The sequence below is a fragment of the Onychomys torridus genome, chromosome 13, assembly GCF_903995425.1.
Source record: "Onychomys torridus chromosome 13, mOncTor1.1, whole genome shotgun sequence".
In the NCBI taxonomy this organism is placed as follows: domain Eukaryota; kingdom Metazoa; phylum Chordata; class Mammalia; order Rodentia; family Cricetidae; genus Onychomys; species Onychomys torridus.
In genome coordinates this window covers 48,921,286-48,935,130 of record NC_050455.1, presented here as the reverse complement: position 1 = coordinate 48,935,130, position 13,845 = coordinate 48,921,286, and the positions used below count along the sequence as shown (strand labels likewise).

The following is a 13,845-nucleotide window of genomic DNA, read 5'->3' as shown; positions in this document are numbered from 1 at the left end:
GCATGGGGACGGGACACTAGAGAGAAGCCCTTAAAGAGAGTCATTTCCCAGGAGACTGGCCTCTGCTCTGTGTGGCCTCCTAGTCCCCAGTCTCCTCCTTCCTATAGAGACCACACAGGGTCTTCAACTCCCTCTGCTTGTGACTATGGTCAGCTCAGGGCCAGGGCTGGGTGACAAGGACATAGAGGAGATTTGGGGACCAAAGGAGGCTTCCTGGGCCATTTATGGGAGTTTCTCCTCCACAGGATGATCCCCAAGGAGCAGAAGGAGCCAGTGATGGCTGTCATGGGAGATCTTGCTGAACCAGGTAAGGTGGACCCAGCCCTTTATGTTCCACAAACTCCTCTAGATCTCAGGTTATGGCCATTCAGGCCTGCTGGGCCCAGGGCTGGGAAGCAAGTGAGGGTTCCACAGCAGTCTCTAGACATGTCTGTGGAGTATGTCCCCGGGCTAGGATACTTTCTGCGGTGTTTGTGGGAACTTATCCTTCTCCACTACAGCTGAGTACCCCAGACTGGTCCTTGGTTCCAAGACCGCCCTGTTCCCAGCCCTCTCTAAGGCTAAACGGAACTCTAAGGAGTCCCTCTGCTTCCAGGGTCAGCCCAACTGTGAGTCTCACAGAGAGACCTGGGGGCATGACAGGTAGCCCAGCCCCATTTCTGGAAATAGGAGTGTGTATGTGGTAGGGCATGGGGGAGAAGGTGGCTCGTCTGGCCTCAAACCATTTTGTGAACAAATCACCTCAAATCCATGCTTGACAATTTTATAAGGCCCCTTTGCAAACTCCCATTATAATCTTGGAATTTATCACAACAGTTTTTTTTTTTTTTTTTTTTTTTTTTTTGGTGGAGTTGAGGATGGAACCCAGGGCCTTGTGGCTTGCTAGTCAAGCGCTCTGCCACTGAGTTAAATCTCCAACCAATCTTGGAATTTATTAGAGTACTTCAAATACTCTAAAAATTAATCCAACTAAGTTGGGAGTTTCAAGCCTTCATGTGACCTCAATGTGTTGCTGGTTAAAATCCAGACCCACGGCATCGCCTCCTGAGACCATGGTTTGGGGTGGGGCCCACACCACTGTCTTTTGGACTTAATGCCCAGGTGACTGGCACAGATGGCAACAGAGACACTGATAAATAAGCCTGAGCTCCTTTGCTGTTCTGTCTTGGTCAGAGACTGAAGGACTCAACAATTGTGTTGTATGGCTTAAAAATTTATTTTTAGAAATATCTTTTTGAGACAGGGTCCCATATATCTCAGGTTGGTCTCAAACTTGCTATATAGCTGACAATGACTTTTGAGAGTGCAATGTGGTGGGGGTGGACAGGAGCAGGTAGATGAGTGGGTATGTGAGTGTGTGTGTGTGTGTGAGTGTGTGTGAGTGTGTGTGTGTGTGTGTGTGTGTGTGTGCGCGCGCGCAGAAGCCAGGGTAGGACGCTGAATGTCCTGATCTATTATTTTCAACATTATTCCTTGAACCCAGGGTCTCCCACTGAACCTAGAGCTAGACTGAGTAGCCAGCAGCCCCACAGGACCCTTGGTCTTTGCCCTCCAGCAGCGCTGGGATTTTAGGAGTGCAGCTCTTCACATGGGTACTTGGATCTAAACTCAGAGCCTCATGCTTACACATGCTCATACCCACTGAGACATGTCTCCAGCCTCCAGGCTGGTTTCATGTGGCTCTGGGAATCAAACTCGGAGCCTAGTGCATTTTAGGCGAACACTAACAACTTAACTGCAGCCTCTACCTTGTATGGATTTATGTGTGAGTTCTTCTTTTAGCCTACCCTGTGTGTTCTTACCTTTTCTGTTGTCATATTTTTGTGACCCCCCCTCCCACCCTCACTTTTGGATGCTAAAGATCAAATCCAGGGCTTCATGTATGCTAGACAATCGCTCTACCACTGAGTCACACTCCCAGCCTGTATATTCCATGACTTTGTCTGCTCATGTATGCCAACTGTGGAGTACTGATGCTTCGACGGGAAGAGTCATGCAGTGAATTTTATGTCTCTTGCCCATGTAGGTAACTACAGGCCCCCAAATATTGACACACATGATTTACACCAGACATGATGATTGTTATGACATGTATTAGTCATCTTTTGTTGCCATGACAAAATTCTATGACAAAGGCAACTTGCAGAAGAAACAGTTTGTTGTGACTTACAGTTCCAGAGGGAGAAGCCATGATGGAGGGGGAGGCATGGCAGCAGGCAGCTGGAGCCGGAAGCTGAGAGACCACATCTTCGACACCAAGCAAAAAGCAAAGAGAAAGCACTTGTAGCCAGCCCTCAAGTAATATACTTTCTTCAGCAAGCCCTATCTCCTCAAGCTTTCATAATCTTCCTAAACAGTGCCTAGGGATCGAATATTTAATTTTAATCCTGAACTTACGGGGGTCATTTTTCATAAACCATCACAGACACTAATGACATTTTCAGATTCAAAGTAGCCATTAGAAAGCAATGGCAATGGCTGGGCCGTGGCAACATACCTCTTTAATCCCAGCACTCAGAAGGCAGAGGCAGACAGATGTCTGAGTTCCAGGCCAGCCTGGTCTACAGAGCGAGTTCCAAGACAGCCAGGGCTACATACAAGGAAACCCTAGCTCAACGCCCACCCCCAAAGCAATAGCAATCAAAACATCATTATTTCTGGGTGCTATGGGGCTTAGAGGCTTTTAGGCATTAAGCTATCTGAACCCCATAACAGCTTTAAGTTATATTATATATTATCATCCTGGTTCTGCAGACCAGAAACAGGGCTCAGAGGGGCCAGGTAGCCCTGATGGGTAGCAAAGCCGGCATTTGACTGCTGATCTCCCTGTACCCAGATCTGCTGCTTCTATTGTGGTTTTGTAAATAACACATCCGATGAAAATGCCCAGACAAGTGGCCAGAGAGATGGTTCAGTGGTTCCAGGCACTGGTGGCTCTTCCAGAGGACTGAGATTCAGCTCCCAGAATCTGTATGGGGGCTCACAATTGTTTATAACACCAGTTCTAGGGGAGCTGACACCCTCTTCTGGCCTTGTATGCATGTGGCACACAGGCATACATTCAGGCAAAACATCCAAACACACACACAAAAAAATGGTTTTTGAAAAATTCAAACAAAACCCACATGAATGGCTTTGGAAGTTCTTCATAATGAAACAATTAGAATATGCCAACCACTGGTGTGGATTCTTCTGCTCAGCATTTTTATATAAACACATATACATGGATTACGTCCTCCAGCTGTCTTTCTTTTTCACTTAGCAGTATACCACAGGTTCCTTTCCATCCTGACATGATTTCTCTTTCTGCGGCCCCTCTGCCTGCTTCCTTAGCACATCACTGTTTGGGACCTGTCATGTTTATCCAACCAATGCGTGATGGTGGTCCCAAAGCTTGCCTTATGTGGGATCCTTGAAAAAAGAGTCTGGGTGCTCCTGTGCTGACTGAGGATAGCTTAGCTGCAGGCTGACTCCTTGTTGACAGTGGCAGTGGGGGCAGGGGTATGGGTTCAGTGGGTCAAAAGCACTTGCCATGCAAGCATGGAGACCTGAGTCTCAACCCCCAGCACCCATGGGAAATTCAATGAGCATGGCTGCAGGTGCCTAGCATCAGGAGGCAGAGACAGGAGGGTCCAGACAGCATCAGGAGGAAGAGACAAAAGGGTCCACGCAGTATCGGGAGGCAGGAGAGTCTTCCCCTCCTCCATCTCCAATTCCTACAACCAGAGGAAGAAAAGTAACGTTCCCTACTTGTCATAAAATATTAGCACATTGAACAGAATCAGCAGTAATGATTTAGTGCCATCTAAGAACTAGTCTGTATTCAGATTTCTTACATTGAATGGTTTTTAAAGTTTTTAAGCTGAGCAATGGTAGCGTATGCCTTTAATACCAGCACTTTGGAGGCAGAGGCAAACAGATCTCTGACTTTGAGGCCAGTGTGGTCTCCAGACTTGAGTTTCCAAATTTTTTTAAAGATGTATTTATTTATATTTTATGTGTATGGGTGTTTTTGCCTGCATGTATCTGTGGCATATTCATGCAGTTCTTGCACGGCCAGAAGAAGGTGTTAGATGCCCCCCACCCCCCCCCCCTTACCCTGGATCTGGAATTACAGGCAGTTATGAGCTACCTTGAGGATACTGGGAATTGAACTTGGGTCCTCTGAAGAGCAGCTAGTGTCCTTAAATGCTGGGCCATCCCTCCAGCCCCGATTTGTAGAACCCAAGGGAGGCACGTGGTTCTTATTTGGTTGCGATGTCTCTTAAATATCATGTAATCCAAAACAGCCCCTCTCCTTTTCCTTCTCTTTCCATCTCCTTCTCTTGCTTGAAGAAACTAGACAGCTGCCCAGCTGCACTCCCTGAGCATCCTGCATCCTGTCTCTGGCTCATTACCCCCTTGTTCCACTGTTGTTCTCTCTTGAACCCTCCCACTCACACTTCCACAGCCAAATGCTCTATGGACAAGCTTTAGTGGAGATTACCACTGACCCCAACTTGGTAACTCTGACGGTCAGCCTTCGGGTCTCCTCTGGTTTGACACATCAGCAGAATTTGACTCCTTGGGCTGTCTGTCTCTGAAGTCTTTCGGGAGTTGGTTTCCAGGTGCCTCCCTCATCCGCATTTTCTCCTCGCTGGCCCCTCTAGGTTTCCAGGGCATTTTCCTACCCCGCCGAAATAGGGCTAAGTTGTTGGCTCTCTGGATCTGTTTTGCTTTCTCCCTGACCTCATCCAGCCTCCCAGCTTAAAATGTCATTTATTCACCTGACACAGGAGGCTCTGTGTCTGATTTTAGTGTGTGTGTGTGTGTGTGTGTGTGTGTGTGTGTGTGTGTGTGTGTATAATATTTATATATTTCTGTGCTGGAGGAGATTGGCCTCAGGGTTCTGCACGTGCTAGGCAAGTGCTCTACCACTGAACAACACCGCCTGTATCAGATGTTGAAGACTGGCAATGTTAGCTAAGCTGCCCATATAGAACCCTCTCCCACCTTAGCATGCCACCACTGTGTCTCCCAGGAGGCGTCCTTTGCTGATTAAATATACACTTATGCCTGTGCTCTCAGGGAAGCACAGGCCACGGGATGGGACTCGAATACTTAAGGACAGTCAGCAGCCCCGAAAACCCCCTAAGCGGGGATAATACTGAGTCTAACCACGAGAAGAGAGGTGAATATAATGTTCTTCATTGACAAGCAACATGAGACAGGCCCGAGGGTGCATTCTTGTTCATGGTAATCCTCAGCTACATGGCAAGTTCAAGGACAGCCTGGGCCACACAAGACTGTCAAAACACAGTGGGGAAGGACACTTGCTGCTGAGTCTGATGACCTGAATTCTATCCCCGGGTCCCACATGGTGGCGGCGTAAGAGAGCCGACTCCTGCACATTGTTCTCCGGCAGCCACAGGTGTGCCATGACACATCGCACCCCCCAACTTACTAAATTAATAGATGAATGTAATAAAAAACAACAAAAAGGAGAAAATGGAAGGAAACCTGAAAACAACAGCAACAACAAGTATCTTTTATAAGATCATGATGCCTCAAATTTTGATCTCTAGTTTTCTTCCTTTGAACACTAGCATTAGACTCTCAAGTCCCTCCTTGACGTTTCCACTTGAATGTCTGTAAGACTCCTCAGGCTGGAAAGGTGTCTTTGCTGTTGCTTCTGTTACTTGTTTGTTTTTACAGGCACTTACAATGTAGCCCTGCCTGCCTGAACACAGCCCTTTCCCACTAGCCCCCAAGAATAGTCCCAAGTTGTCAAATCACTGGGAGAGTTTCAATAAAAGTAGGTAAAGCCAAAATGTTGTCTCCGTTTACTTTCTGCAGCTGTGACAAAAACACCCTGACCAGAAAGAAGCAACTTGGGGAGAGAAGGGTTTATGTGTTTATATGTCTTGATCACAGTCCATCATGGAGGGAAATCAGGGCAGCAACTAAATCGGCAGGAATGTGGAAGCAGGAACTGGAGACTCACGGAGGGATGCTGTTTACCGACTTGCTCTCCAGTATAGTGGAAATTAATGAAGCAATTCCGCGTAGTTTATCTGATAGTCAAAAGAGGTTTATTTTGGGTAAAGTTACAGCAAGCAAAGGGGTCTGTTACAGGACCCAGGAGAAGTGGGGTGCAGTCCAATGAGGTTCTCTGGAGAACTCTGACTTGGTCTGTAGTCCTGCATCCAGCATCCAAGATCACGAGGTAGCCAAGAGAGAACATGAGCACATACGCATCTCAGGTCTTAAGGGGTCTCTGTCTTGGCCATGCCTCGGGCAGGGCCAGGTACCTAGCAGTTACCTGCTGCCTACTAGGGGCGGTGCTTCAGGGTAAAGCACAGACAACTACCCTTACACTCCAGGGCTTGCTCAGACTGCTTTCTTATACTACCCAGGGCCACCTGCCCAGGGCTGGGATCACCCACAGTGGGCTGGGCCCTTCCACATCAACCAATAAAATGGTCCCACAGATTTTCCTACAGGCTAATCTGATGTAGAAATTTTCTGAGTTGAGGTTTCCTCTTCCCAGATGACTGTTTTGTGTCAGGTTGACAAAACAACCCAGCAGCACAAATGTATTCACTTGGAAAAAGGGAACTCTGGGCCTGGAGAGAAGGCTCAGAGGTTAAGAGCACTGGCTGCTCTTCCAAAGGTCCTGAGTTCAATTCCCAGCAACCACATGGTGGCTCACAACCATCTGTAATGAGACCTGGTGCCCTCTTCTGACCTGCAGGCATACATGCAGGCAGAACACTGTATACATAAAAATAAATAAATCTTTTTTTTTAAAAAAAGGGAACTCTTTGATAAATCACATCACAAAGCATTTTTTGCTATGATTTCACTAAATCTTATAAAAACTATATAGTGATTGAAAGGTTAGGAAAGGGTGTACACTGGAGTGTATATCTCTGGGTGGCAGGTAATGTTATTTTTTTTCTTTCCTTATATCTGTACTTTATAACTTTCTTGAACAGTTACACTGTTTAAATAATGTTAAAAGAAAATTTTTAAAATAAAAAGACAAAGTTGGACTTGCCAGTATAGGTATATATCTGTAATGTCAGCACTCGAGAGGGGGAGGTAGGAGGATCCGAGTTCAAGGTCATCCTCACCTAAAAAGCAAGTTTGAAGCCGGCCTGGGTTACCTGAGACCCTGTCTCAAAAACCAGAAATAAATATAAATACATAAGTAAAACTTAAAGAATGTGTCTCAAGCCAAACTCCTCATCTTCCCCCCAACCATCTCCTCCTTCATCTCCCTCTTGGTGAATGGCAGCTCCACCCTCCCAGTGGCTCTGGTCAGAACTCTTGCGATTCTCTTACTGTCTCTTATTGTGGATTTCCTTAAACAACAACACAAAACAAAAACCTTAGAGTCTGATCCTTTCTCACCACCAGTATAGGCAAAGAAGTGCAAAGGAAATTCACGGAGTAAGTATAAACGGCCAAGAACCTCTGAAACAGCATTCGGCATCACTGAGCACATGCCCACCAATCTCTGAGGTGCCTTTCTAAACCCTCGGATGGCAAATATTCCAAGGAATGATGGTGTCTAGTGATGGCAAGTGTGAGGCTTGGTGCTGCCCAGGAGTAGCGGCAGGGCCGCCTTGAGGTCAGACAGTAAGAGCCCTCTCTGACCTTTCCCACAGTCCCTTCGCTGGACCTGGGGAAGAAGCTGAGTGTGCCTCAGGACCTGATGATAGAAGAACTGTCTCTCGGCAACAACCCGGGATCCCTCCTCTTTCAGAAGAGGCAGCGCCGGGTGCAAAAGTTTACCTTTGAGCTTTCAGAAAGTTTGCAGGGTGTGAGTAAGCCATCATGTGCTCTTGGGGAAATCAAGGGCAAGAGGGAGCCAGTGGTTAGTCTAAAGCCAGTGAGCCAGAATGAGGATGTCTGTGGATGGTGGAGGGTGGAGGGTGGAGGGTGGAGGGTGGGTGGAGTGGGGTGTCCTGCGTGTCCTCATTAGATTATGCTTTGGGCTGTTTACATCATGACATATGCGGTCCAGATTTCACTTGGTCTTAGGTAGGAAATGTAGAAGGAGAAGGCCATAGAAGAACTGGCTGACAGAGAGACGAAGTTAAGAAGAGGGGCATGGTGTTGCTCAGCTGGTTGAGTGCTTGCCTAGCATGCAAACAGCCCTGGGTTCCATCCCCAGCCACACACAAAACCAGCGTGGTGCTACACACTTGTAATCCCTGTATCTGGGAGGTGGGGGTGGGGGGATCAAGGTTTCAAGGTTGTCCTTGGCTACAGAGCAAGTTCAAACCCAGCCTGGGCTGCATAAGTAACCCTGCCTCAAAATACAATGAAATAATGGTTTGCTGGTGGCAGGTAATTTTGGAAAAATCTAACGAAGTCTGGGGCATTTCTCCCCTTTACCACTCAATTTCTGGACCTTATTGGAGTGGGGAAGAGTGGAGAGGAGAGAGATGGCACATGGCCATGTTGGCCTGAGACAGTGCCTGAGACAGTGTTTGCTAGGGGATCCACATGTAGGAGGTGGATATGTCAGCATAATCACACCATCAGTACACCACCACCACCACCACCACCACCACCACCACCACCACCACCACCACCACCACCACCACCACCCCAGAAGGGAACTGAGGCTCGAGAAGTGTCTTATTCTGACCAGATTTGCAGTAGCAATGAGTGCTATTGATATTTCTTCCTCACAATCACTGGCTCACCCCTGTAAACCATCCCAGCCCCCCCCCCCCTTTCTCCCTCCACATCCCTTAGGTGGTGGTGGTGGTGGTGGTGGTGATGGTGGTGGTGGTGAAATCCTGGCCTCTTGCTCCGCTGAGCGTCCCTGCCTGATTATTTCCCCCCAGATCCTGGCGGGAAGTGCCCGAGGGAAAGCGGCTGACAGAGCGGCGCTGGGGACGGTGAGGAGGGACCCCTTCCTCCGGGGACAGCTCTGGGAAGGGACGGGGCCGTTAAAGAGCCGCTGGCCATCGCCTCTGAATGCTCGCCCCTGTGCTCAGGTTCCCAATGGCCCGGAGGAGCAGAGCCACCGCTCCGAGCTCCACGTGTTCCAGGGGTCACCGGGGGACCCCAGGATCGCCCACCCGGGAGTGTCTGGGGTCGAGTCGGTCCGTAGTCCAAGCGCCCTGGCGCCAGGTGAGAGGCCGCCGCAAGTGTCCGGGGTTAGTCACAGCGAATCTGGGTCTCAGCGCAGGCTGGAACCCCCTGTTGCAGACGTCCTGGGATCGGGAGGCTGCCTTGTGCTCACATACCCCACCCCTACCTCCGCTCTCTTGACGCCTCTCCCCAACCCTGCTCGCCCGCGGGGTGGGATGGTGGAGCCCAGGCAGTGCCTGTCACCAGCGCCTCTCCACCCCCCAGGCTATGCGGAGCCGCTGAAGGGCATCCCGCCCGAGAAGTTCAACCACACCGCCATCCCCAAAGGCTACCGTTGTCCGTGGCAGGAGTTCGTCAGCTACCGAGACTACCCGAGTGGCGGCGGAAGTCACACACCCATTCTCCGCGACTATCGCAACTTCAACAAGTAAAAAGCCAGGCTGCATGGGACACACAGGGTGGGGAGGGAGGCCTGCGTTCTTTCTGCTTGCCAGCTGTAGCCCTGGCCCTTTGCAGATGTTTACTGAGACCTTGCGAGAGCAGTGCCTCGCACCTATTAGGTGTTCCATAAATGTGCGTGCGTGCGTGTGCGTGAAGTGAACATGCTATACTTCCATCACATATTGCAGGTACCAGATTCCCCTCATTCTACAAAGAGACAACGCTCAGGCATATGAACACCCTGCTCCGTCACAGAACCCGGAGGAGGGGGCAGCCCTGGGCTTCAGGTCCCAGAAGTCCGGGTTGTCTTGCTCTCCATTCAGTTCTGCGATGGACATAAAAACTCTGTCCTACTCTGGGGACACGTCCAGATCTCACCAGTTCTAGGTTCACCCTACTTTTCCTTTCACCAGTAGTAAGGTGGCTTCGGGGCTTTGGAAGGCAGGAAAAAAGAACCAGAGTTGGGGGCTGCTGAAGGAGTGGCCTGTACTGATTTAGTGTGCATGGCCTTAATGCAGGCTTACATACATGCAGACTCCGGACCTAGCTGTGTGGCCCTGGACAAGGGAACTTAAACTCTCTGCACCTCTGTCGTTCCACCTGTAAAGTGCAGCATTCTCAACTACACAAGGCTGCTGTGGAGATGACCTGGGAAGTCCTAGGCGAAGTTTCTGTCAGACAATAAGCTAGCTGCTTCCAGGTCTAGGGCGATTGCCGCTTATAGGCAGACATGACGGGGAGATTGGATGGACAAATGGGGCAGAAATGGCAGTAGCTCTTCTCTGGGAGCCTGGAAGCAGAGCCCGAGTTCCAGAAGGAGGTGGATCTGCAGAGGGTCCCCAGCTGGGGGTGTTTCCACTGTAGCTGTCTTTTTTTTTTTTTTTTTGTCTTGAGGCTGTTTCTGAATATGTTCCCTCTGGTCTGGGCTGCAGTGAGTGAGAACAAGAAAGGTTCAGAGAGGAGGCTGCCAGCTAGCCAGCTTGGTACCTGCTGAGACCACACACACACACACACACACACACACACACACACACACACACACACACATATACACCCAAGGATCTGAGAGGCAGGCGCTGTGTGGGAGGACCTGGCCAGGCCCTAAGAGAAAGGCTGGAAGGAAAGGGTCCTTGAGAACACACAGCAGAGAGGGACTTGATTGTTCTAAACAGTTGACCGGGCAAGGAGGGCACTGGTAGGGAGGACTGGGCAGACGAGTCTGTGAGAGCCTGAAATTCTCCACCAGGCAGAATTGCTGCCCCTCCAAGGCCCTCACGGGATGCCTGACCACCTATTCAACTCCACAGCAGGCAGGCTCAGGCTTGGCGGCTGGCTTCCTTCCTGCCTGGCTGAGTTGGAGGCATTCCTCACTCCTGTGTCTCAGGATGGCAGCTGAGGAACACTGAGTGGCAGAAGGGTCCTAGGGAGGCCCCTTCTGGGACAGCAGGAGCAACTGAGATGGCAGAGGAATAGCTCTTTTGTGGACAAGCAGGGCCCAGCAGGGACTCTGGGTTCCCAGTCCTGGCTATGAGACCTGCTGGGCTCAGACACTGCCCAGCCTGCTCCTGAAGGGTTTCTCTGTTGCTGGCAAAGCTGGGGTAGCCACTACTGCCCCTGGCAGGATCCCAGACCCTGGCCAAGGTTTGCAATTCCACCCAGAGGCAAACCCCTTTCCACTAGTCCCCACAGCAGGGGAATGCTAGGAATATTGCTTTCTGTATGCTTCCTTTCTCTTTCTTTCTTTCTTTCTTTCTTTCTTTCTTTCTTTCTTTCTTTCTTTCTTTCTTTCTTTCTTTCTTTCTTTCTTTCCTTCCTTCCTCTCTCTCTCTCTCTTCCTTCCTTCCTTTCTCTCTCTCTCTCTTTTTTTTTTTAGTTTTTTGAGACAGGGTTTCTCTGTGTACCCCTGGCTGTGCTGGAACTCACTCTGTAGACCATGGTGGCCTCAAATTATAGAGATCCACCTGTCTCTACCTCCCAAATGGCAGGATTAAGGGCGTGTGCCACCACTGCCTGGTATGTATTGACTAAAATAAAAAGGGCTGTGATTACAACTGAGGGATTGAGCTCTTGCCTAGCACGCATGAAGCCCATGTTCAGTGCCCAGCACTGCTCTCTCCCAGCAAAAGGCTTAAAAATCACATGTAGCACTAGTCAACTGTGAATGAAGAAAAGAAATAAAAAGTAAAAGGAAACATGAATGACTGTTTCGGGTTTCGGCACCAGATGAATGAAAAAAAGAAAAAAAGAAAGGAAGCTGGGTGGTGGGGGTCCACGCCTTTAATCCCAGCACTCGGGAGGCAGAGGCAGGACGGATCTCTGTGAGTTCCAGGCCAGCCTGGGCTATAAAGTAAGTTCCAGGAAAGGTTCCAAAGATACGCAAGAGAAACCTTGTCTCAAAATAACCAAAAGGAAAAAAGAAAGAAAGAAAGAAAGAAAGAAAGAAGAAAGAAAGGAAGGAAGGAAGGAAGGAAGGAAGGAAGGAAGGAAAGAAAGAAAGAAAGAAAGAAAGAAAGAAAGAAAGAAAGGTGACAGCTCCTAGGGATTCACTGTCAATATTTGGGAGAGCATAGCCAGAGGCAGGGAGTGGGAAAATGCAGAGTGAACAAGACCCTGAAGTAAAGACAGGATCTCTTGGTTGGCCACTCTCCAACCGTTCCCTTTGCAGTGGTAGCAAGGTTGTCAGGATGCCCTGTGATCACTAACATTTGTACTGGCCATTGCTAAGCAGAGGGTGCGTTGCAGTGTGTGTGTTCGGACACTGTTTCATTTTGTAGCTTCCTTTTTTTTCACTCAGCGTTGTGCTTTTGAAACCCACCACTCTGACACCGATGTTTCCCTCTCCCTTGAGTTTCTGTGTGTCTCTGGCTCGTCCACCCCTACCTACCTCAGAGGGTGTGGGGCTACTTCCTGCTTGGTAATGGCCTGCTGTCTGCCTCTTCACACAAGCACGCAGGAGCCTCCCCCAGCCATATGCTTAGAAACAGAGTTGCTGGGTGACAGTTTACACGTTTCCAGGTTAAAAGCGATTCTGCTAATTTGCCCTCTGAGGTAAAAGCACCGATTTATCCACAAACCAAAGCAGCAGATGATGGATGAGTGAAGCTTTGTCCTCGCCTCCTCATGAACGTAGCATGTCTTCTGTGGGGGAAGAAGTGGTGGGCTCTGCTTGTCACTTGGTGACTTCTCATTCTTGGTGCTCCTCCAAGTCCTCTGTCCTCCGGGTTGTGGGTATTTTGTTGTAAGGGAAAGTGGGAAAAAGACAGAGAAATCCACTTTCCGGTGTGGTTCTCTTCTGCCATTGGCTGGAGGGGAGGCTAGAACTTTGCGTAGGCCACTTTTAACTCGAAACCTCCCTCTTCAACAGGGAACAGATTTGGACAGGGCAGGACTAAGGACCAGCTAATGATAGTATAGCTCATTACTGCCTAGAAGGGGAAACTGAGGACTCGAGAGAGGCTGGGTGTGAGCTCATGTGCACGTGTGGCTGTTACCTCCCTTTTACACAGCCCATCTCTCCTGTTTCTCTTTTCCAGGACCCCAGTGCCATTTGGAGGACCCCGTGTTGGGGAGACCATTTTCCAAGCCGGCGCCCCCTTTGTCCCGGAGCCCTTCAGTGGCTTGGAACTCCTCCGGCTCAGACCCAGTTTCAACAGAGTTGCTCAGGGCTGGGTCCGGAAGCTCCCCGAGTCCGAGGAGCTGTAGCCCCAACTGGAAGCTCCAATCTCTGGGCTTTGGGGCTCAAGAAACATCATGTTTCTCTTAACTCTGCTTGCAGCTGTTTGTAGAATGTTTGCCTAACAAGCACAAAGCCCTGGGTTTGATTCCTAGCACCATGTAAACTAGGCATAGTGGGCATGCCTAAAATCCCGGCACTCGGGAGGCAGAGGCAGGCGGATCTCTGTGAGTTCGAGGCCAGCCTGGTCTACAAAGCGAGTTCCAGGACAGGCACCAAAGCTACAGAGAAACCCTGTCTTGAAAAACAAAAACAAAAGCGAACAAACAAAAAAAAAGGACTGAAAGTCTGAGGTCATCTTTGACTTGACTAGATAGTGAATTTAAGGCCAACCTGGGCTACATGGAAGGAAGGAAGAAAGGAAGGAAGGAAGGAAGGAAGGAAGGAAGGAAGGAAGGAAGAGAAGGAGGAGGAGGAGGAGGAGGAGGAGGAGGAGGAGGAGGAGGAGAGAGAGAGAGAGAGAGAGAGAGAGAGAGAGAGAGAGAGAGAGAGAGAAAGAAGTTGTAACTTAGGCTGCCTATGAACTGTAGCTGAGGACCATCTTGATCCTTCTGCCTCCCTCTCCCAAGTGCTGAATA

General features: G+C 49.5%; 1 protein-coding gene across 1 annotated transcript; it reads left to right on the top strand.

The window, feature by feature from the left end:
* Positions 1 to 246: 246 nt before the first annotated feature.
* Positions 247 to 13,414, top strand: Myoz3 (myozenin 3). Its single transcript, XM_036204266.1, has 6 exons — positions 247 to 307; positions 7,653 to 7,807; positions 8,844 to 8,897; positions 8,997 to 9,132; positions 9,358 to 9,520; positions 13,068 to 13,414. Exons 1-6 carry the CDS (start codon positions 247 to 249, stop codon positions 13,234 to 13,236), a joined length of 738 nt encoding a protein of 245 aa, XP_036060159.1. The 3' UTR covers positions 13,237 to 13,414.
* The last annotated feature ends 431 nt before the right edge of the window (positions 13,415 to 13,845 follow it).